The 23,819-nt window shown below is 31.6% G+C and overlaps 1 protein-coding gene across 2 annotated transcripts; it reads right to left on the reverse strand.

The window, feature by feature from the left end:
* Nucleotides 1-4,739: 4,739 nt before the first annotated feature.
* LOC134727148 (uncharacterized) lies at nt 4,740-19,647 on the reverse strand. 2 transcript variants are annotated; one of them, XM_063591529.1, is made up of 3 exons: nt 19,488-19,647; nt 7,206-7,482; nt 4,740-6,919 (listed from the first exon to the last, which is right to left on the reverse strand). In XM_063591529.1, exons 2-3 carry the CDS (start codon nt 7,480-7,482, stop codon nt 5,820-5,822), a joined length of 1,377 nt encoding a protein of 458 aa, XP_063447599.1. In that variant the 5' UTR covers nt 19,488-19,647; the 3' UTR covers nt 4,740-5,819. The 2 variants fall into 2 exon arrangements, with proteins under 2 accessions (XP_063447599.1, XP_063447598.1); XM_063591528.1 differs by lacking the exon at nt 19,488-19,647 and adding an exon at nt 14,994-15,177.
* Nucleotides 19,648-23,819: the final 4,172 nt, after the last annotated feature.

The raw sequence follows: 23,819 nt of genomic DNA on the forward strand, positions 1-23,819 counted from the left end.
CTATTTAGAGAAAGCTGATAGTTTTTTTGGTAAATTTTTTTTTAAATAAATCGATCACTGCTGACTTAGTGTTTTCAACTTGGCGTCGATATATAAAAAAAAAAGTCACACTGACTTGCTTCTCAGGCATGCTACGAATGATCCCGACAACAATGGTAGTAGTGTCATACTCCATTGTGTAGATACATATCAATTTAAATTTACGGTATAATAATTTTCAGGAGGTTTGGCAACCGAGAAATCGAAACATAACGAAAGTTCGCGAAGAGTGACATTTGTCATAATTTTTAGTTAGGTACCTTGTGTTATATAAAGGTATATAGAAAGTTCTAATATGCCGTGCTTCTTTCACTTTGGGAACAAACCCATGCTCTAAATCAAAAAATATTTGTTTGCAGATGCGTATATTGACTTCTTCAGAATAATGAATGCATTTTATCAAATTATCATGCACTTAATATATTTCCTTAACTTTAAAACACTTTCCAACTCTTAAACGTTGCACATAATGTTACTGATTCATTTATTATGACTGTAAGGTGTTGCATTTCAAAAATGACATATCTAACCGATTAACAGATACTGTAAGCCTAAGGGTAGGAGTTCAGGATGATAGGTTTTTATATGACTATATTGTAACCAGGGTACGTTCAAACCAAGGGTTATTCTTGATAAGCCCGTATCTCCTCTTTTCCCACTGAGTGTGGAACAGATGGATGTTGGTACTATCACGAAGGGCCGATGGTAATGAGTAAAAGACAAAAAGTTGTCCCTTTTCCTGTAATGACTCAAGGTAAAGGTTTTTTAAGGCACATAATTGTTGGTTTTTTTTAAGGGAAGGCTGTATCTATGGCGTTCATTATCACTGAACTAGTATATATTTGTTCAGGGGCCAGCTGAAGGACGCCTCCGGATGCGGGAATTTCTCGCTACATTGAAGACCTGTTGGTGACCTTCTGCTGTGGTTTTTTTATTTGGTCGGGTTGTTGTCTCTTTGACACATTCCCAATTTCCATTCTCAATTTGATAATTTAAACACAAACATCTTCTAAACTCGTATAAGATATCAGGATAAAAATGTTGTACGGTATCCGCGCGTCTTCTAAATACTCGTCAGTGACACTCAAATGAAAAAAAAAGGTTAAGGCAAAAAAACCCACGAAGTTCGAGAGCTGTACAAACGCAATTTTCTTGCATATTTTTCGAAATACAGCTAAGTTAATTTATTCCTGGATTGAACATCTTAAGTATTTAAAACAAAGATGTTTGATGCATAATGATGACCTTAGCAAGTGAACTGGGGTAGGAAGAGAGAAAAAAAACGACACATCGTAATAAAGGAATAATGCGGTTTGAATTTCTTCAATTTTCTTCATATCTGACTTTAATTCGATGTTAGCGATCGTTTCATTCATTTCCTTGTAATTGAAAAATTTTAAAAACTAAAATGAATGTTATGTTTTCAGATATAAAAGAAATCTTGTGGGGAGAAAGGCTTTTTTTTTGTATTTTGGAGGACTCCTTAGTTCCATTGAGGTCATTCATAAACATGTGTAATAATTGTGAATACTAAATTGTATATGAAAATTCTTGTAAAGAGTCCTTACGTTATAATTCAACAACCGGATGATTCCTTCCTTTGTTTGATTGAATTGATACTTCCTTGAGCTTGTTTAAGATTAACTTTGATGTTATACAGTCAAATGCGTTGGATTTTTAGTATTTTGTGTTTGTCAAATATGGAATTTTCCGTTTGAAATTTTATAATTTGAAGTTGTAACCAAGTTATATTATGAACATATTTTACCCTTTTAGAATTATTTTGAGTTTTATAACTTCTAAATTTGATTCAGATGGATTTTAGATGTCATGATCTATGTTTTATGGTTATTTAACGTGAATATCCTAAATATTTAAAAAAAAAAAGTCTTAAAATGTAATGTAATTTGATTAAATGAACAAATATATATTGAATAATTGCCAATGAAATAACTATCAATCAACATCCAACTGAGGTGAAGCGGACAACTGAGTATTAGCGTTCAGCCTTTGGAATTTAGACACACCCAATTCATCAGTCACAAATAATATGTAGGCACAAACATGCATATGTGGAGAAAACAAACACGGTACGACCTTCATCATTGAACAAAACCCATACGTATAGATTAGTTTATAGTTCATGTAAGTTTCATATTGACTATTACTTCCATTGTCAACTATACTATATCAGCCCCAACATGAAGTGTAGAGAAAACAAACACGGTACGACCTTCATCATCAAACAAAACCAATACGCATAGATAAGTTAGCTAACGGAAGTGTTATATTGACATGTACTTCCATGGTCAGCAATACTATGTAGGCCACAACATGACAACATTTGTGGGAAGGACTACCGTACGGCCTTCAACACTTAGCTCAATCCATAAGTATAGATTAGTCAGCTATACTATTAGGTCCTAACATGAGAAAATAGGGAGAAAACCTACTTATTACTGACAAAAAAAAAACGAACGATAAACTTTGGTTTAGGTGGATGGTGTCAAAAGTATCAACCGCAAGTTGAATATTGTAGCGTAATTGCTAAAATGAATGGGAATTGTGGATGTGCTCCTGAACTAAAATGCTTATGGACTCCAGATCCAACTCTGTCTCTAGATCTCTTACTCCAACATGTCATCCATATAAGAAGTATGCAAATTGGTGGACATTTAAAGTGTCAACCTTAAAATGAGTAAACAAAATTGTATGCAATTGCAATTTGTATTTTATTCATCTCTCGTAGTTTCAAATTGGAAAACAATAATATTAAATGACAGAAACATGTGTTGCATATGACATCGTGATCATGTGTTGCCTAATTTTTTATTATTTTTTTTATAGTTGTATATATTATATATATGTCCATAAGATTGGCGTTACAACGGAAAAAAGACAAAATAAAAAAAATATATACTTATCCTGAATTTTATAAGTACATTGTATTTGCAATTTCAAATATTCAATTTTCAATAATTTATAAAGTTTTGGCACTGAAAATGAGACCATCGACTTCACAAAAAAAAAAGATTAATATAAGATAAATAAAAAAATTAAAATCGAATATTTTGACGAAGTTTTGTTAACAATACTAACCAATTCAATATTTTCAATATATTAAATATGTTAGAAAGGATCTTTTTTTTTCTTTTTTTTTAGATTTCCTTCCTATTATTTTACTACAAGAACGGCTGGAACGTACTTCAAAAATGACATATACCTCATAATTTTGAATACTTCGTAAAAAGGCGTCAGATATCGGTTGTTCGCTTTCGTGTAAAACTCCAATATGACAAGAACAATCAAAACCAAGGAATAAACAAAGACTCACAAAACCAAAGGACATTTACAGCAACAGTTATAAATAATAACTCCACTAAAAACCGGGAGTGAAATCAGGTGCTCCAGACGGGTAAGTACTCCATATGATGGGATGTTGCTACACAGAAATGGAAAGCTGACAATAGGAAAATTAAAATCATCGCGTTTGTCATAAATTTTGGTATTCAACCTACCATCAGAAGTCTTTTTGAGAAAAAGGTCCAAATATGAAGCAGATTTATCTGTGTCGGTAGTATCTTCAATTTCAAGTTTACTTGGATATATTATATGTAAGTGATCACTGAATCTATTATTATTAAGAGACAGTACATCATCAATATACCGAAAAGTAAAATTAAAAGACTGGGCTAATTTCTTTTCTCCTCTCTGTACACGTTATGATTAAATTCTGATAAAATATATTGGCAAGTTTTCATGTTTCAAGGCACCTAAATTGTTACCGACACCCATTTTAAAATGGCCCACAGCCTAAATTTGGATTTCCACAATACTATATTGGACATTTTCGCTGAAATAGTACACATTTTTTATGGGTTTACTGTGTAAAAGACCGCTTTAGTGAGCCTGTGTTGTTTTTTTGCTCTTTTATCGGTTTGTTGTCGGTTTGACACATTCCCGTTTTCCATTCTCAATGTAATTAGTCTTTTGTCCATATTTGTGTTACTGCAATTTCAATGTAAACAGGGTTTCAGGACATTAAACACACTTGCTTATCAAAGATTACCCAATGACATCATGTCATCTCTTTATTAGCTAGATAACTTCTACCGAAGTAGGCATAGGTTGGTTTTAGGTTTTGTTCTTAATATACAGCTGTCAATATTTCATTCATGTTCCGAACGATCATTAAACAACAGAAACATATATGAAGAGAATTTCAACTGCAATTAGAAAAAAGAGTGTTGGATAAGAACTATAGTGTTGCCTTCGAACAGGCCATAAAAAGGATTGCTAAAGTAGTTGTAGCTATTGTTTTGGTAATGTTCAAAACGTGATGCAAATTGCAATTAAGAAACACCGGATTTAATACCCTTATAACAGCTAAAAGAATACACCCCTTCAGCAAGGGCCATAATATACAGAAATGTTTTGATTGCTAATTAACCCGATCTTTACGGTTTTCAATCAGAAAAAAATCCATGGACGGCATGATTTGACACATGTTTTTAATCTTTTGAACAATTTATCACGTCTTCAATTTTGAAATCATTAGTGAAGTTAGAGCATGCATGCTCACAACTTATGTGTCTAGATCAAAAAACAAGTTTCGAAAAATTCATTCAAAATCTTTTTTTTATATTCTGCAATTGTTTTACCTTAGACAAATGTTATTTATGTATATTTATAATCAATGAATGTTTACAGAACAACAATTCAGAATTTCGAATATAGACAAGATTCGCGGATAAACTCTATCTAATTCTTTACTAACGCCATTATATAAATATTTTTGTAAAAAAATACAAAGTAAGGTTATAATCTTCGTAAAGGGTCAAATCCATTTCAAAAGGTACAAAGTTTCCTTTTGAGTGCAATTTTTCAAACTGATTGTTGTGATTCATCTACGGAATCTGCCGGAAAATGTGTTGAGGGTGATCTACGAAGTATCGGAAAAAATGTGATTTCCAATACTTCGCAGATTTATCGTCGTCCATTATTTTATATATCTTGGTTAGTATTGCATATACAATAGTCCTCCCTTTCCAATCTCCAAGAAAACAATTATTGCGGCAGGTTTTAATAATGTCGCATATTTCTCTTTCCCTTAAAGAGATGTCCCCATTAGAATTAAAACATACAAAACGTAGAACATGTGCATATATAACTGGCGGAATAATGTAAACTGTAAAATAAAGATCTGGTAATAGTTTTTCAAAATTCAGTGTAGACCATGGTATATTATAAACCATGTCGACACAATAACTTTTCATGCATTTCAGGAATGACATGTTATGATTCCATTTAGTTGCAGCCACTTCTTCTAAATATTTCATCATAAAGTCTTCATAATAACCATCAGCAATTAACATTTTATCTTCTCTAGGTTTCGCAAGAATCATCTCAGTAATCATAAGGGTGTATAAAGGCTTGCCGATTTTATAAAAATATGAAGCTAGTAATAACCAGCCAGCCATGGCGTCGACTTTAGTTCCAATGAGAAAATGAGCTTTACACTGCCTGTAACTCGAGTACATCCTTTTGTTTTCTTTATTAAACACCATATGTTGATTTTGTGGGTAAACTTGATTTGCATAGCAAAACGTTAGCATATATAATCCTTTAGTATAATAACTAAGTTTATTATTGAGAAGTCTGAATAAAACTTTGTGCACTATACCTCTACTCTGTTTCAAGGTGCACCTAGACAAACTCGCTCGGATTACTTTAAGTAATAGGAAAATAGATTTACTATTGTCAAGAAACGGAGTGTTAACTTAATTTATATTTTTATAAGCTGCAGTGAAGTGTAAATTAAATTTTTTGGAGAACATATATTGAGAAAGCAATTGAAAAAGATTCAGCAATTTAACTTCTATTTGTTTTCTTTCTTCCGGAAGCAGTCCCTCGAATAGGTTGTTTTCTGTTATAAAGTAATGAGGACAATATCCGTACCTAAACCAATAAATTAGACGACGCTGTATTTCATGAAGGCACTGTACAAAATGTTTTGGTATCCACATACTGTTATCTAATTCTTCACATAACCAAAATATAGCTGTCTTGATAAAGTAAGAGCATAATCCTAATATTTTCAATAGATCATTTTTCAAGTACTTAAACACTGTGTAGCACAAAACCTGTGTGTTGTTGAATGAATAAATTAGATCTCTTTCTTGTAATGAGAATGATATTCGCCATTCGTAAGAACAATCCTCAGTGGAACCGAATTTGCTGCCAATTGGTACCAGCAAGATTCCTTGGCTGACAGAGTTCAATATGACATCAGATGGTGGCCACATTGATGAGATTCTATTTCTTGTCAACCACGAGTTTGCCACATCTGGCCATAACATAGCCCGGAAACAAAAAAGATGGTCTACACCATCTTTTGAATCGGAAATACATGGACCATGAATCTTACAGTCACTATCACGATATCGCGACAGAAAATAATTCTTAAAACTATCGTTTGAAATAAGAGGTCCATAAAACGTGTTTTCTCCCCAAGTATTAAATATTTCCGTTGAAAATCGGTTTTGCCCAATTTTCAGATGTGTAAAACCGGGATATGAATAACTATTATCAAATAACAGGACGGGACGGTCTTCCTCAATAACAGAACAAGTTTGGTTTACTTGTATTTGTTCCAGAATTGTCATTAAGTCATAATCCCCACCAGGGACATACAAACCCTCACCTTTACTACCACTGCTAATATTTGTATACACAGGAGATATTTTAGTAGAATCATCTAAGACTTTAAAAACTGTTCTAATTGCTTCAAAACGAATCTCCGATGCCGTTTCCGTGAGAACATGTCGATAGATGTCCAATGAATGACGATAAAAATGTGTAGGGTCAATCATCAGTTGTTCTAAAATAAAATGACAAATAACCAATAAAAATCATTAGAATTGAGTAACAACAATAAGAAGAAAAAAAAGTACCAGTAACAAATCATTGACATTTCCTTTTCTAATTATTCAAAGGCAACACATTTATTTTATATCCACATAATTAAATTCAAACATTAACAGTATTGTTATATATTTTTTTAAATATCATTATGTTGATTAAATATGCTATTAAATCATTTTAGGAAAAACTTTTATCAGAAAAAATAATTTGTTGAATGCGGTTTTATGATTTCATACTCGTACCTTGGCTGCAAAGTCGAGCATTCTTTACATCGTGACAAATGTCTTGAAACTGTTTTGGCAGGTTATTCAGAAATACTTCAAAATAAGGAGTGGAATTTGAGTGGGATATTTCTTTCTCCACTTCACCTAAATACGTTAGCATTCTAGAATATTCTTGTCCGGTAAGCTCGTCTTCATCTTCATCATCCTCTGCACCAGAATCATCAAACGGGTAAGACCAGGCGAACGGTCGATAACAGACATCACTTGCTCCCTTGATGAAATCTTCAAATGACATCTGGAATTTACCATGTTTGTAGATATTATACAGACATCAAAATATAAGTGAAAAAGCTTATAATAACCTAATTGCATGGCTTTCTCTGTGTAGGTATGATGCATGTCTATTATGGTTTAAAACAGAACTATCTGGTATAACAGAAACTATTCGACTTTAATTTGGTACATTTTCACCCTATACGGACTTCGTAATTTGACTTTAACTTCTAAAGAAAAAAATCAACTCCGTTATGTAGCAGTTATGTAACAGATAAACACACAACATAAGTTTTACGGTCACCATTACATTGTATGATTTGCTAATAACTTTAATTTGTAAATAAGATACTGACCTTATATAAAATAGCTTGAAAATCAATCGAATGTTCCTTTATCTACTAGTTTATGATACAATTTAGCCAAGTTTGGCTGCAACCAAAGTAAAACCATGTATTTTAGTTGGGCTTCAATCAAATGTTTAGTATTTCATTTATGCATCAGAAAACATCATTTTTTGGCAGAATTTTGTATATTTTTGGAAAAAAGGATGTTGACAATCTGACCTCAAAATATAAGTATACATTATTACATGCCCTTTTCGATTTTGGCCAATCTATCATCCCGAGACTCCCATATCAGCCTCGAGGCTTTAGCCGAGGGTCCATATGCCTCAAGGGAATATACCAGGACCAATATGGAAAAGACATGTTATAATCTATTTATCACATATCTAAGTTTTGCAGAAAGGAGAAAAAAAGTTCAATCATAACAATTTAACGAAACCTTAAATCTTAAATGGTTTTTTTTATCACAAAAGCAATTAAAAAGGCGTTAAGGACGCAATGCCGTCACGTCATATGGAATTAGGGCTCAATAACCAATATACTATTTTTGCCAGGGGCAATTATGAGGTCATTACATATACAAAACCCAACATATTCGAAACAAATATGTGATAACGCGATCTTCATCTCATTATACGTATGTGTATATTAAAATACATTGAATCCTAGGAACAATTGCCTCAGTCCTTTGCAACTTTAATTTCTGATTATTTCTAACTAGAGTCTCTAAAGAGCCTGTATCGCTGTGTTTTGGTGATGGTGATGTGTTTGTACATCTTACTTAACTAAACATTCTTGCTGCTTACAATAATCTCTATCTATAATGAACTTGGCCCATTAGTTTCAGTGGAAAATGTAAGTAAAAATTTACAAATTTTATGAAAATTGTTAAAAATTGACTATAAAGGATAATAACTCCTAAGGGGGTCAATTGACCATTTCGGTCATGTTTGATTTATTAATAAATCTTACTTTGCTGAACATTATTGCTGTTTACAATTTATCTCTATCTATAAAAATATTCAAGATAATAACAAAAAACAGTAAAATTTCCTTAAAATTACAAATTCAGAGGCAGCAACCCAACAACAGGTTGTCCGATTCATCTGAAAATGTCAGAGCAGAAAGATTTGCTCTAAATGCCTTGGTTTTTGAGTTATAGGCCAAAACTGCATTTTACCCCTATTCTCTATTTTTAGCCATGGCGGCCTTCTTGGTTGGTTGGCCGGGTCACTGGACACATTTTTTAAACTAGATACCCCTATGATTATTGTGGTCAAGTTTGGTTTTATTTGACCCAGTTGTTTCAGAGGGGAAGTTTTTTGTAAAAGTTAACTACGACGGAAGACGACCGACGACGGACGACGGACGACAGACGCGGGACGCAAAGTGATGGGAAAAGCTCACTTGACCCTTCGAGATAGGTGAGCTAAAGATAGTTCGTATAAGTGTGTACGAAATGCAGATGATAATCCCAGAGACTAGCAATTCAGCAGCAAGTGTATCCATTAAACTTTCAAAGGGGATTAAAAAGAATAAACATTTAATCAAATATGCCTCGAGGAGTTGGAACCTTAGTTTGTAATAATTACTTGATTTATCAGCTGACACAGAATAACCACAAAAAGTTATATTTAACACAGCATACAAAAAGCCGGGATCAATGGGGGTCCCAGAGAATGTGAACAGTATCAATGCAAGTGTAATTAATAAATTCGACATTTAATCTTACACATTTTCAATCTCAAGTCATCATCATGTAAAATAGAATAGATGCACCATATAGTGATGAGGTAAATTGAGGCTACTGTAGTTTACCGATGTTCATATCTTTTAAGTCGAGTACCAAGTCAGGAATATTGAAGTTCTTTCAATTACTTAGTAGGTTGATCGAGACCAATTTGTCAGATTTGAATGGACTTCCCCTTTTGAATCTATTTTTGTTTATAATGAAATTGGAATAAAAGAAGTTTTGTCAAGCTAGGTGATTTTGAAAAAAAATTACCAATCTACAAGGAAAATTAAAAACGGAAAGACCAAATGGGAAAATCAACAGCTCAAACACACCAAACGAATTGAAACTAACTCTCATATTCCTGACTTGTTACAAGCATTTCTTTGTGGTGGTGAAACTTTATTTTATTGTTAGTTAAAGCTTTCACTTGAATGGCAGTTTCATAGAATATCACCATCTTGACACCAATGTCTTTTGCAAAACAAACAGACATAAAAGGTAAAAATGTCAAAATTGGGACGCAGCAGTCAGCATCTTCTATACATATTTTGTGCGTCAGTTTTCTTCCTATCACAATAAATTAACCATCATGCCTTTGTATATTATAGGTACCATGCTTAGTCGCATTTGTCATTTTCTCTTATGATTATTCTGTTTCGATTATTTTGGGAAGAAAAACGAGAATAAAGACGTTCGGATATTATTACCGTCAGCGGAAGGACTTTAATCATAGACAAGACTTATGTTGAGGACTGACCGGTTGAAATTGCACATAATGGTCTTAAGTACTTGGGAACAGGACAAAATCTTTTTGGCTTTATCTGTATACTTTAAACATACAAATCTTATAGACAGTTGTCTCATTGGCAATAATACCACATCTTCTTTTTTATAATTACTATAACATGTATAAATAATGTGTATTTGTTATTTACAATCAATTCCAAATTTACTATCAACGGCGGTCTTATACATATAGAGATTTTAATATATGTCTGTTATTAGCATACAGAAAAAAAGCGAATATAATTGAAAGTAATTGAATACTAAAACATAATGGATCATAAAACAAAGGGGAGGGCCTACACACATTTTACATACATGTACTTTCAACCACTTTCTAAAGGACCGCGATTTCGCAGGTGTGTTTTAATAGTTTTATATTCTTAAATATTATAAAAACAAACAATTATGTCAAAAAACAAAACAAATTGGTATATACACTCTAGACAAACCACGTAAGCAAAAAAAAATACAAGCATTCAAAACAAATACCATAAAATAATAACACAATGGTGGGATGTATAATTACAAGCCACGCCAAAAGAATACTATGAAAGTACTTTTAATAATTGGGTACCAATTTTTGTGGTTTTCGCGGAATTCAACTGTCCGACAAAATATAAAACCTGTTGTCCAATTTTACACATGGAAAGATACCTGAAGCTTCACTACATGGATACGATTCGTCTTTTATCACATATGAATATGACTAGAATGTTTATAGATAAAGCATATTGTATTGTATTGTATTGTGTCGTATTGTCATATAAGCCAATGCACTATATGTACTAAATATACATCTTGTTTATACAACTTCTAAAACAGACCGGATTTTACCCATTTAATCTTTAATAAAATCTTAAATAAACTATAATAGCAGTTGTATTAGAAAAGTATCGCATTCATAAATTTTTGATATTAAAAACACATCGCTATGATATAAGACAAACATCGTATTAATATAATAAAATATAGCAGTATCTTTGACATATAGGTGATGTTGGCTTAGCAAACAATTGAATTCCACTGAATTTGCCACATGATATGTATTGAATGTGTTCATCTACAAATGATAAATCGTGCATTTATGTTTCATTTATTCAACAATTCAATCTACTCGTTTGAATACACCTTTCGTGTTATTAATACTAGTATTATAATAATTCATGGAAATTATACATCAGATGTATGTCGTGTTAAATGTCAACCTGTTTTAAGAAAAGAGTCATTACTTTATACCGAGAAATCTGCCTTTCTTCGTAAAAATGCTAACATTCGTCTGAAATTTCCCACAATGCAACTCGTTGATATAAGACATTATCGTTCGTTGATACAAGAAAAGTGTATATCGATTCGCTTCTTCCATAGACTGATATGTACTAAATATACATCTTGTTTATACAACTTCAGACCGGATTTTACCCATTAAATATTTTATAAATTTTTTAATGAACTGCGGTTAACCTTTTTAATTCTTATGAGAAATAAGTTTCGATGAATGCAAGTAAAATTTCCGGTGATGATATGCGATAATGAAGATTTCAATTCTTCATAATTCTCATACGAAAAAAATCATTTTGGGTTTTAATTCATAATGATAATTCTACCATTCAAATAAATGGATGTCATTCGGTTTATCGAGAGAAATGATTGTGAAAGAATATTATCTTATTACACAATTATGTTGAGGAAGTTGAATCATTTCGACAGACATATTTTGTGGTTCGAATTTGTTCCGCGTTTTGAAAATTTAACTATTTTTTCACAGATTTTAAAGTACAATTAACATTTTATTACATTCACGATCCGTTACCAGATCTTTCACGATCGTCTCGCACTCCTCGACCACTGTTAGATATTCTTTCACGATAATTTCTCTCATAAACCTAGTGACACCCGTCAAATACAGTTCTAGCATTTTCTTATATGTAATATTTTTCGTTAAGTGACATGTTTATATTCCAATTATAATCTTTGAAGATAATTTATCTGTTTATATTTCGGTCTCGAGTTATTAGGTGTCATAACTTCTAACACGTGTGCAACAACTAAATTTTTACTCGCAGTTTCCTTCAATCAATGCCATTTCTGAGCAAACATGTAGATATGCTTATTTCAAAAAATATTGTTATATTATTAAAAATATTACGTGAATGTTGTTAATGAAGAAAGATGACTCACACCATATTTTACAATGTCGAACAACAAACAAAATATAATAAATAAAACAAACAATCGTTTCTGAAGTCTTTAAATTCGTCATTTGATTTTTCTCTCTTAGAAAATTAAAATCCACAAATTAAAAAACCTACAAACATGTAACTGTTGATGAAACAAAGAAAATAAATACCCTCGGATTTACAGTAGAGATAAGAAATATACAAAGACTAATAAAAAAATCATTATTACATGTAAATTTAGACGGAAACAAAGTCAGTGCCAAGAATCTATACTGCAAGACCATCGTGTACTATTTATTAAGTTTGAAAGCATTTAGAGATCGTAAAAATATGCGTTTGAATATCAACAAAATGCTATACATGATTGTAGCTTTAAAAGAGATATGTAGTCAAATGTATGTATGACATAGGAGGGAAAATATGCATTTTAACCTTGATTTTGAAAATCTTTTTAATATACAAAATTTCAGAAAATACGAAATGTCACCAAATCATGGATATCTAAACAGAAGACATTAACATACGTTACAAATGGAAGTTTTGACGACCTGGACTAGCTATAAGCCCTTGCACGGTCTGTAAAATAAGATCAATTAAGGATTGGAATATTGAAGTGAGTATAGTTTTAATTCAAACATGTTTTAAACTATTTGTGGCATATAAAAAAAGATTATTGTCTTTATTTCTGTTTCAAAATCGTTATTTTCATCCTTCTTCAAAACTTTTTAGAAAACTGAACTCGATGCTTGCCTCCATTACAGATCTGGATTGAAATGTATGTTTAAATTCATACAGATAATCTTACTACAGTTACCAGCTTTAGACGTGGCTTATTAACTTAGCGATAATTTAATTTTAGATCATGTCGTTCACCGTTGTCTTACTGACATTCAAATATTGAGACATTAGTCGTAGCCGAGACAATTTCTATTCAATAGTAAAGTAACAATAAATGGAGAATATAGAATAGCAAAAGAAACAAAAGGATATAAATAATATAAAGTTCTGTTTAGTCTTTGTTTTATTTACATATATAAGAATTATTTTTATATAATAGAATAAAACAAATCAATTTAGAATACTTTGTTCTGCAAAACGTTCAACGATGTCCTTCACTTCTCTTCTTTTTTTTAACAACAAATAAATATTCTTTATTCTTCAAATTGCTTGTTACAACTTTACTTCATTATCCAAGCTTCAATAAAGTATTCCTGTTAAATACTTTCTGAGTATCCAGGAAAATACACAGAATATAATAACATATAAACATTAATTTTTTTTCCGTCCTTTAATTCTCATTAAAAGTTTGAATGTGTATGCTCAAACTCTTGAACCCCAAGGGTGACTGGGGTATAGAAATATGGTCACTTGGTCTTCTCCCGACCGGTAGTAAAACGCTTGCCGAAGTGGGGCGTCCGTTTGGCTTTGCGGGATGTATCAAGTTCACAGTCACGTCCGGTCAGAAGGGGGACGTTAAATCCGATGCCTCGTGTAAAGAGAGTGCCACGCTCTTTGCACGTTAAGAACCCTTCCGACAACTCTTTGAGGGGTCCGTAGGTGGCCTGTTGCAAGGCAAAATTTCTGTCCCTATCCAATATACCCTCAATTTCCAGTGGCAGTCAAAATTTAGCCGACCAACATCCTAGATGGCCTCAGATGGACTATATAACAACAACCTACCTATTGTATTTATTGTTAACATGTTCTCGTCCTGAATATGCATGAAATATTTGCCACTGGACGTTAAGCAACCAACAATCAATCAATCAATCAATCTTGAACAATATTGGTAACTAATCGATTAACTTCACTGCACTTCGATGTATATCATGGTTTGCTTTGACACTTTTTTTGGGTTTGCACCTTTTTGTGTAACATCAATGCGGTAAAAGGGTCATTTGTTCTTAATTTAAAGACCTTAATCGTAGTCGAGACAATTTCAATTAAGAAGTAAAGGTAACATTGAATTAAAGAAAAAAAATATAGGATGTTCTGCACAACGTTGACCGATGTACCATAATTTGCATATATAAGAAATCTATGAATGAAGTTGTCAAATTTACTATACTAAATATGCCTTTTGTGCTTCTTTGTTAAATACTTGTTTATTTTATTTGTGATTAATATAACACACTGTAGACTTTCTTACCCGTTCTGTCAGAGTTTTTACGGTTGACGAGTTGTTGCCAATATAATGGTATTTTATGCGACTGTTGCCCCCGAGAGAGGTTTAGCGCTATAAACCCAGGTTCAATTCAACATTTTCTACATTAGAACATGCCTGTACCAAGTCAGGAACAGGACAGTTGTTATCCATTCGTTTGATGTGTTTAAGCATTTGATTTTACATTTCATTAGGGTCTTTTCGTATTGAATTTTCCTCGAAGTTCGGTATTTTGATTTTACTTTTTGCAATAAAAGTTTGAATATTAAAGCTTTATACTCCTAGAAAATGTTAGAAATATATTTTGAACATGAATTATACTACCTTGTTATTGAGTCGATTAATTTCCCTGCACCACAATGCTGATAATGTCTAAATTGAATCTTTTATCTAGTTTGCCCGTCTATATGTTCTATGTGTTACTTGCATTTCATTTACACCATTTCAGATTCGAACAATTTCATTATATTACATATTACACAAGCTGTCAGTTAACTCAAGTGGTATATTCTCAGTAAGTAATGTATTATCTATCAGAGCCTTTGTATGCCATATTAGGTCATTGATGCACTGTGTAGTATTTATATCATTGTGATTTCCTTCCTGATTCTTGGAAAATACCATACTAACTATTTCAAACTGTTTTACTAAATAGATGAAAATGTGTACAAGATATGGAGAAATATCGTTTGATCTGATATCGATGGTTTGAAAAAGTCACAGAAGTATACGATTTTTCAAACTTTCTTTTTCCTTTTTTACTTTGTTTCCTCTTTGTTCACCTATGAAAGCTAGTATTATATTGTATAAACTGTTTTTTTTTTTATATGCATGTCCATTATATTATACTATTATTGTAACTTTATATAGTATTATGGAGAAGACTTCATAAGTATGATTTACTTGTGTCTAATCCATTTTGCTTTAATTCAGCAAATAAAATATGTTTAAACTAAACTAAATCGATGGTTTAACGTGTACTTTTAGATATGAATTATAATGGAATCTGCAATCAGGTTCTGTGTGTTCCACCTGATATATATTTACTATAAGTAATCCCAATACAGAGTATTTATGTATAACTTTACTGCATGTAAGATTTTTCTAGAAACAATTGCGATAAGGAAACCCCGATGTTTTTCGTTTTAAGCGGTTTGTTTGATAAGGGCAACAGTATGCCGCTATTTAAAAATCGTAAACGTTGTGTGAAAAAAATAAAACCGAGAGAACTACGTCAACTATAAGAGAAAACAACAGAAACACAGATTTGTAACATATACAAACGCCAATGCAACATAAAAAGAAACGAACTATTGTTCAACTTAGAATTTCAGTTTAAAATTGCGTCTAATTAAAGTCAAAACATTGAAAACTACAGAAAGTCTTTAGTTTAAAATTTGTTTGAACTACATAATCTGATACGTTTCTCATTACAGTATGTGTAAAATATACGTAATTAGACCATATTTCGTATTTTGAAAAGAAAAGTGTATATCGATTCGCTTCTTCCATAGACTGATATGTACTAAATATACATCTTGTTTATACAACTTCAGACCGGATTTTACCCATTAAATATTTTATAAATTTTTTAATGAACTGCGGTTAACCTTTTTAATTCTTATGAAAAATAAGTTTCGATGAATGCAAGTAAAATTTCCGGTGATGATATGCGATAATGAAGATTTCAATTCTTCATAATTCTCATACGAAAAAAATCATTTTGGGTTTTAATTCATAATGATAATTCTACCATTCAAATAAATGGATGTCATTCGGTTTATCGAGAGAAATGATTGTGAAAGAATATTATCTTATTACACAATTATGTTGAGGAAGTTGAATCATTTCGACAGACATATTTTGTGGTTCGAATTTGTTCCGCGTTTTGAAAATTTAACTATTTTTTCACAGATTTTAAAGTACAATTAACATTTTATTACATTCACGATCCGTTACCAGATCTTTCACGATCGTCTCGCACTCCTCGACCACTGTTAGATATTCTTTCACGATAATTTCTCTCATAAACCTAGTGACACCCGTCAAATACAGTTCTAGCATTTTCTTATATGTAATATTTTTCGTTAAGTGACATGTTTATATTCCAATTATAATCTTTGAAGATAATTTATCTGTTTATCATTCGGTCTCGAGTTAATAGGTGTCATAACTTCTAACACGTGTGCAACAACTAAATATTTACTCGCAGTTTCCTTCAATCAATGCCATTTCTGAGCAAACATGTAGATATGCTTATTTCAAAAAATATTGTTATATTATTAAAAATATTACGTGAATGTTGTTAATGAAGAAAGATGACTCACACCATATTTTACAATGTCCAACAACAAACAAAATATAATAAATAAAACAAACAATCGTTTCTGAAGTCTTTAAATTCGTCATTCGATTTTTCTCTCTTAGAAAATTAAAATCCACAAATTAAAAAACCTACAAACATGTAACTGTTGATGAAACAAAGAAAATAAATACCCTCGGATTTACAGTAGAGATAAGAAATATACAAAGACTAATAAAAAAAATCATTATTACATGTAAATTTAGACGAGAAACAAAGTCAGTGCCAAGAATCTATACTGCAAGACCATCGTGTACTATTTATTAAGTTTGAAAGCATTTAGAGATCGTAAAAATATGCGTTTGAATATCAACAAAAATGCTATACATGATTGTAGCTTTAAAAGAGATATGTAGTCAAATGTATGTATGACATAGGAGGGAAAATATGCATTTTAACCTTGATTTTAAAAATCTTTTTAATATACAAAATTTCAGAAAATAATAAATGTCACCAAATCATGGATATCTAAACAGAAGACATTAACATACGTTACAAATGGACGTTTTGACGACCTGGACTAGCTATACAGCCCTTGCACGGTCTGTAAAATAAGTTCAATTAAGGATTGGAATATTGAAGTGAGTATAGTTTTAATTCAAACATGTTTTAAACTATTTGTGGCATATAAAAAAAAGATTATTGTCTTTATTTCTGTTTCAAAATCGTTATTTTCATCCTTCTTCAAAACTTTTTAGAAAACTGAACTCGATGCTTGCCTCCATTACAGATCTGGATTGAAATGTATGTTTAAATTCATAAAGATAATCTTACTACAGTTACCAGCTTTAGACGTGACTTATTAACTTAGCGATAATTTAATTTTAGATCATGTCGTTCACCGTTGTCTTACTGACATTCAAATATTGAGACATTAGTCGTAGCCGAGACAATTTCTATTCAATAGTAAAGTAACAATAAATGGAGAATATAGAATAGCAAAAGAAACAAAAGGATATAAATAATATAAAGTTCTGTTTAGTCTTTGTTTTATTCACATATATAAGAATTATTTTTATATAATAGAATAAAACAAATCAATTTAGAATACTTTGTTCTGCAAAACGTTCAACGATGTCCTTCACTTCTCTTCTTTTTTTTAACAACAAATAAATATTCTTTATTCTTCAAATTGCTTGTTACAACTTTACTTCATTGTCCAAGCTTCAATAAAGTATTCCTGTTAAATACTTTCTGAGTATCCAGGAAAATACACAGAATATAATAACATATAAACATTATTTTTTTTCCGTCCTTTAATTCTCATTAAAAGTTTGAATGTGTATGCTCAAACTCTTGAACCCCAAGGGTGACTGGGGTATAGAAATATGGTCACTTGGTCTTCTCCCGACCGGTAGTAAAACGCTTGCCGAAGTGGGGCGTCCGTTTGGCTTTGCGGGATGTATCAAGTTCACAGTCACGTCCGGTCAGAAGGGGGACGTTAAATCCGATGCCTCGTGTAAAGAGAGTGCCACGCTCTTTGCACGTTAAGAACCCTTCCGACAACTCTTTGAGGGGTCCGTAGGTGGCCTGTTGCAAGGCAAAATTTCTGTCTCTATCCAATATACCCTCAATTTCCAGTGGCAGTCAAAATTTAGCCGACCAACATCCTAGATGGCCTCAGATGGACTATATAACAACAACCTACCTATTGTATTTATTGTTAACATGTTCTCGTCCTGAATATGCATGAAATATTTGCCACTGGACGTTAAGCAACCAACAATCAATCAATCAATCAATCTTGAACAATATTGGTAACTAATCGATTAACTTCACTGATCTTCGATGCATATCATGGTTTGCTTTGACACTTTTTTTGGGTTTGCACCTTTTTGTGTAACATCAATGCGGTAAAAGGGTCATTTGTTCTTAATTTAAAGACCTTAATCGTAGTCGAGACAATTTCAATTAAGAAGTAAAGGTAACATTGAATTAAAGAAAAAAAATATAGGATGTTCTGCACAACGTTGACCGATGTACCATAATTTGCATATATAAGAAATCTATGAATGAAGTTGTCAAATTTACTATACTAAATATGCCTTTTGTGCTTCTTTGTTAAATACTTGTTTATTTTATTTGTGATTAATATAACACACTGTAGACTTTCTTACCCGTTCTGTCAGAGTGTTTACGGTTGACGAGTTGTTGCCAATATAATGGTATTTTATGCGACTGTTGCCCCCGAGAGAGGTTTAGCGCTATAAACCCAGGTTCAATCCAACATTTTCTACATAAGAACATGCCTGTACCAAGTCAGGAACAGGACAGTTGTTATCCATTCGTTTGATGTGTTTAAGCATTTGATTTTACATTTCATTAGGGTCTTTTCGTATTGAATTTTCTTCGAAGTTCGGTATTTTGATTTTACTTTTTGCAATAAAAGTTTGAATATTAAAGCTTTATACTCCTAGAAAATGTTAGAAATATATTTTGAACATGAATTATACTACCTTGTTATTGAGTCGATTAATTTCACTGCACCACAATGCTGATAATGTCTAAATTGAATCTTTCATCTAGTTTGCCCGTCTATGTGTTATATGTGTTACTTGCATTTCATTTACACCATTTCAGATTCGAACAATTTCATTATATTACATATTACACAAGCTGTCAGTTAACTCAAGTGGTATATTCTCAGTAAGTAATGTATTATCTATCAGAGCCTTTGTATGCCATATTAGGTCATTGATGCACTGTGTAGTATTTATATCATTGTGATTTCCTTCCTGATTCTTGGAAAATACCATACTAACTATTTCAAACTGTTTTACTAAATAGATGAAAATGTGTACAAGATATGGAGAAATATCGTTTGATCTGATATCGATGGTTTGAAAAAGTCACAGAAGTATACGATTTTTCAAACTTTCTTTTTCCTTTTTTACTTTGTCTCCTCTTTGTTCACCTATGAAAGCTAGTATTATATTGTATAAACTGTTTTTTTTTTATATGCATGTCCATTATATTATACTATTATTGTAACTTTATATAGTATTATGGAGAAGACTTCATAAGTATGATTTACTTGTGTCTAATCCATTTTGCTTTAATTCAGCAAATAAAATATGTTTAAACTAAACTAAATCGATGGTTTAACGTGTACTTTTAGATATGAATTATAATGGAATCTGCAATCAGGTTCTGTGTGTTCCACCTGATATATATTTACTATAAGTAATCCCAATACAGAGTATTTATGTATAACTTTACTGCATGTAAGATTTTTCTAGAAACAATTGCGATAAGGAAACCCCGATGTTTTTCGTTTTAAGCGGTTTGTTTGATAAGGGCAACAGTATGCCGCTATTTAAAAATCGTAAACGTTGTGTGAAAAAAATAAAACCGAGAGAACTACGTCAACTATAAGAGAAAACAACAGAAACACAGATTTGTAACATATACAAACGCCAATGCAACATAAAAAGAAACGAACTATTGTTCAACTTAGAATTTCAGTTTAAAATTGCGTCTAATTAAAGTCAAAACATTGAAAACTACAGAAAGTCTTTAGTTTAAACTTTGTTTGAACTACATAATCTGATACGTTTCTCATTACAGTATGTGTAAAATATACGTAATTAGACCATATTTCGTATTTTGATGACGGTATTTATCGGGTCATTAAAATATAAGTGGTATTTGATGATAAATAATAATATATATAAAGGTTGAGTATGAACCCAGATCTGGCATCTTTCATTTGTTTACAAAAAACTTCAAACTGAAAAAAAAATAAGCTTATGTTTAACACAAGTTCCCTTGTGTAAAGAGACATTTAATTTGATTTCGTTTAGAGTGAATGATTCTCTGTACGTTAAAAACATTTGCAACAAATCTTTAAGAGGTCCGTATGTAGCCTGTTAAAAATCTTTTCTTATCTAATATATTTTAGTAAATTTCTTAATGTGACATGGAAGTTAAGATCACAAATAATCATTGCATAACAGTTGTAATTATGTGCTTATTATGACCATATTGTGTTGTTCTCTCTTTGTTTACTGTCATTATTGTAATTGTATATTATGTTATTTTGCTATAGCACTATGTTTGCTTCTGCAATACAATATATTCATTCATTCATTCAATAGTCAACACTTCTGTGTTGACATGATTATCAATAATGTGGTCATTTTTATGAATTTCCTGTTTACAAAACTTTGAATTTTTAAAAAAAACTAAAGATGTTCTTATCCCAGGAATAGTTTATCTTACACCACTAGGTCGATGCCACTGCTGGTGGACGTTTCGTCCCCGAGGGTATCACCAGCCAAGTTGTCAACACTTCTGTGTTGACATGAATATCAATAATGTGGTACTTTTATAATTTCCTGTTTACAAAACTTTGAATTTTCTAAAAACTAAGGATTTTTTCATCCTAGGAATAGTTTACCTTAGCCGTATTTGGCACAACTTTTTGGAATTTTGGATCCTCAATGCTCTTCAACTTTGTGCTTCTTTGGCTTAATAAATATTTTGATTTGAGTGTCAGTGATGAGTCTTATGTAGACGAAACGCGCGCCTGGCGTACTAAATTATAATCCTTGTACCTTTGATAACTATTAATTACCTGACCAGTTATTACATTTGTAAATATCATGGGGATCTGTTTCCAGGTAGAATACATGGTGTGTCTATCAAACCTCACCTTAAATTTAAGTTGCAATTGCCTTTGTAATTCACATGACAATTGAACAAATACAAAATGTATTAAGAAGTCTTTGTTAACAGAATCTTGATATTCTTGATAATTATTTCGAAATATCCATAGGCTTGTCAATCTTACTTCTAGTAAACAAATTTCTCAACATATATAGATTGAAGATCTGCAGTGTGGTAAATTTTACAATTTTCAACAAACAGCCTTTAAGTGCTACCGTCGATATATCAAACTTAATAAAAAAAATAATAAACACCAGAAGAACGATCCTCTTTTTTATACTATGATTTTGATAAGGTAGTTGTCACGTTAAAGTTTAAAACATATATCGTCTCTCTGTTTTGTGTGAAAAGTATCATAGATCATTTGTTTTTATATTTAGGTTCAATGTAAACACGACACTGAATGCTGCAACTATCAAGAAGGGCCAATTGTAATGAGTAAACGACAGACTTTCCCTGTAATAGCTAAAGGTAACGTATTTTCGAAGGCAAGGGGCTGCTGAACTTGTTAAATTTTAACACAAAAGTCTTCATCCCGATTTATCATTCAAGTTGTGTTTTTAATAGTTTTGGAATACATGTAAAAATAAACCCTTCATAGATACCACGATTCAAATTGTGTGTGGCAGTGTTTTCGTGTACAAAAAACTTTATTCTTGAGGTAGAAAATCCTTATTTTTCTGAACAGTTAAGAGAGAGAGAAAACAAAGCATTAAACGGAATAATGTGGTTCAAATTCCCAAATTGTTCTCATATCTTACTTTAATTATGTATTAACGATCATGTCATGGTTTTGCTTTTGATAAAGAATAAATAAACTATCAACATGATCAACTTACATGTAAAAGATTGTGTTTTCATATTACTGATAGCTTGTGGAGAGAAAGGCAATTATTTGACGTTGTATTCTACCTTCAGTATGAAGTCATTGCGCATGGACATCTTTTGGCAAGACAAACTTGACTTTGAACAGCTTTTTTTGTATGGTCTGTTTCCGCCCTTTTGAAGTTATGGTGAAGTGTTTTGACTTTTAAAATTTTAATTTTGACGTGTTAATATCTTAAATTCTAAAAGACGCTTAAAATGTTAAATGATCCGATAAGTATTTACATTTTGTAGTAAGTTGTATGATTCCCAATGAGGCATATTTCAACTGGAATCCAAATGAAGTGAATGTAAGCAACTTTAGGTCAGCATACAAACTTGAGAGTACTCGCAGTTACTGAAAGCCAATAAAATGCAAATGACAACTAATAAAACAAATCAATAATCTAGGACTACAAGTATATACTTAAATAATTGATATGGTCACCTGATTTTTGTTTTTGTTTTTATAGACATGTGAAATGTTGACTGAACGTTGTTGATGGGATCTGCAAAGTGGGTCGACCGAATAAGGTCTTGACTAGCGTCTGTTAATTAAAAACAAATATTTTCACTGCAACATTCTTCATACCTAAAGCATGCATACATATTATGGTATTAACACGAGGTGCTGAATTTAGCGTCTCAATTATTGTGAGCTGTGCTGTGTATTTATACCTCTTGCACATATGAACTGACTCATCTTGCCTATATGGGGTTTACTAAATGTCTGTCTTTGTTAACACTTTTGATTTGTTAATTGATTGGCCGTAACTTAAGCCCATTTATCATCTTTGCAGTTCTTCTAACTATTTCACACTATTTAAATTGTATTTAGGGATTGTATAGATAGTATATTCATTTTTTTTACATAAATAAGGCCGTTAGTTTTCTCGCTTGAATTGTTTTACATTGTCTCATCGGGGCCTTTTATAGCTGACTATATGCGGTATGGGCTTTGCTCATTGTTGAAGGCCGTACGGTGACCTATAATTGTTAATGTTTGTGTCATTTTGGTCTTTTGTGGATAGTTGTCTCATTGGCAATCATACCACATCTTTTTTATTATAGTGACGGCAAATATGAATCTATGGGAAAGGTCATTATCCTTATCAGTTTTAGAACTAGATGAATAAATCCTTCAGATACGAAAATAAGATTTATCGGTTGCAAAAAATTCATCAAATATTAGTTACATTATGTGTAAGGAATTTATATTAGTGTCAGTTATTGCTGTTACTTTTACTTCGTCATTA

The sequence above is a fragment of the Mytilus trossulus genome, chromosome 7 (assembly GCF_036588685.1).
Source record: "Mytilus trossulus isolate FHL-02 chromosome 7, PNRI_Mtr1.1.1.hap1, whole genome shotgun sequence".
In the NCBI taxonomy this organism is placed as follows: Eukaryota; Metazoa; Mollusca; class Bivalvia; order Mytilida; family Mytilidae; genus Mytilus; species Mytilus trossulus.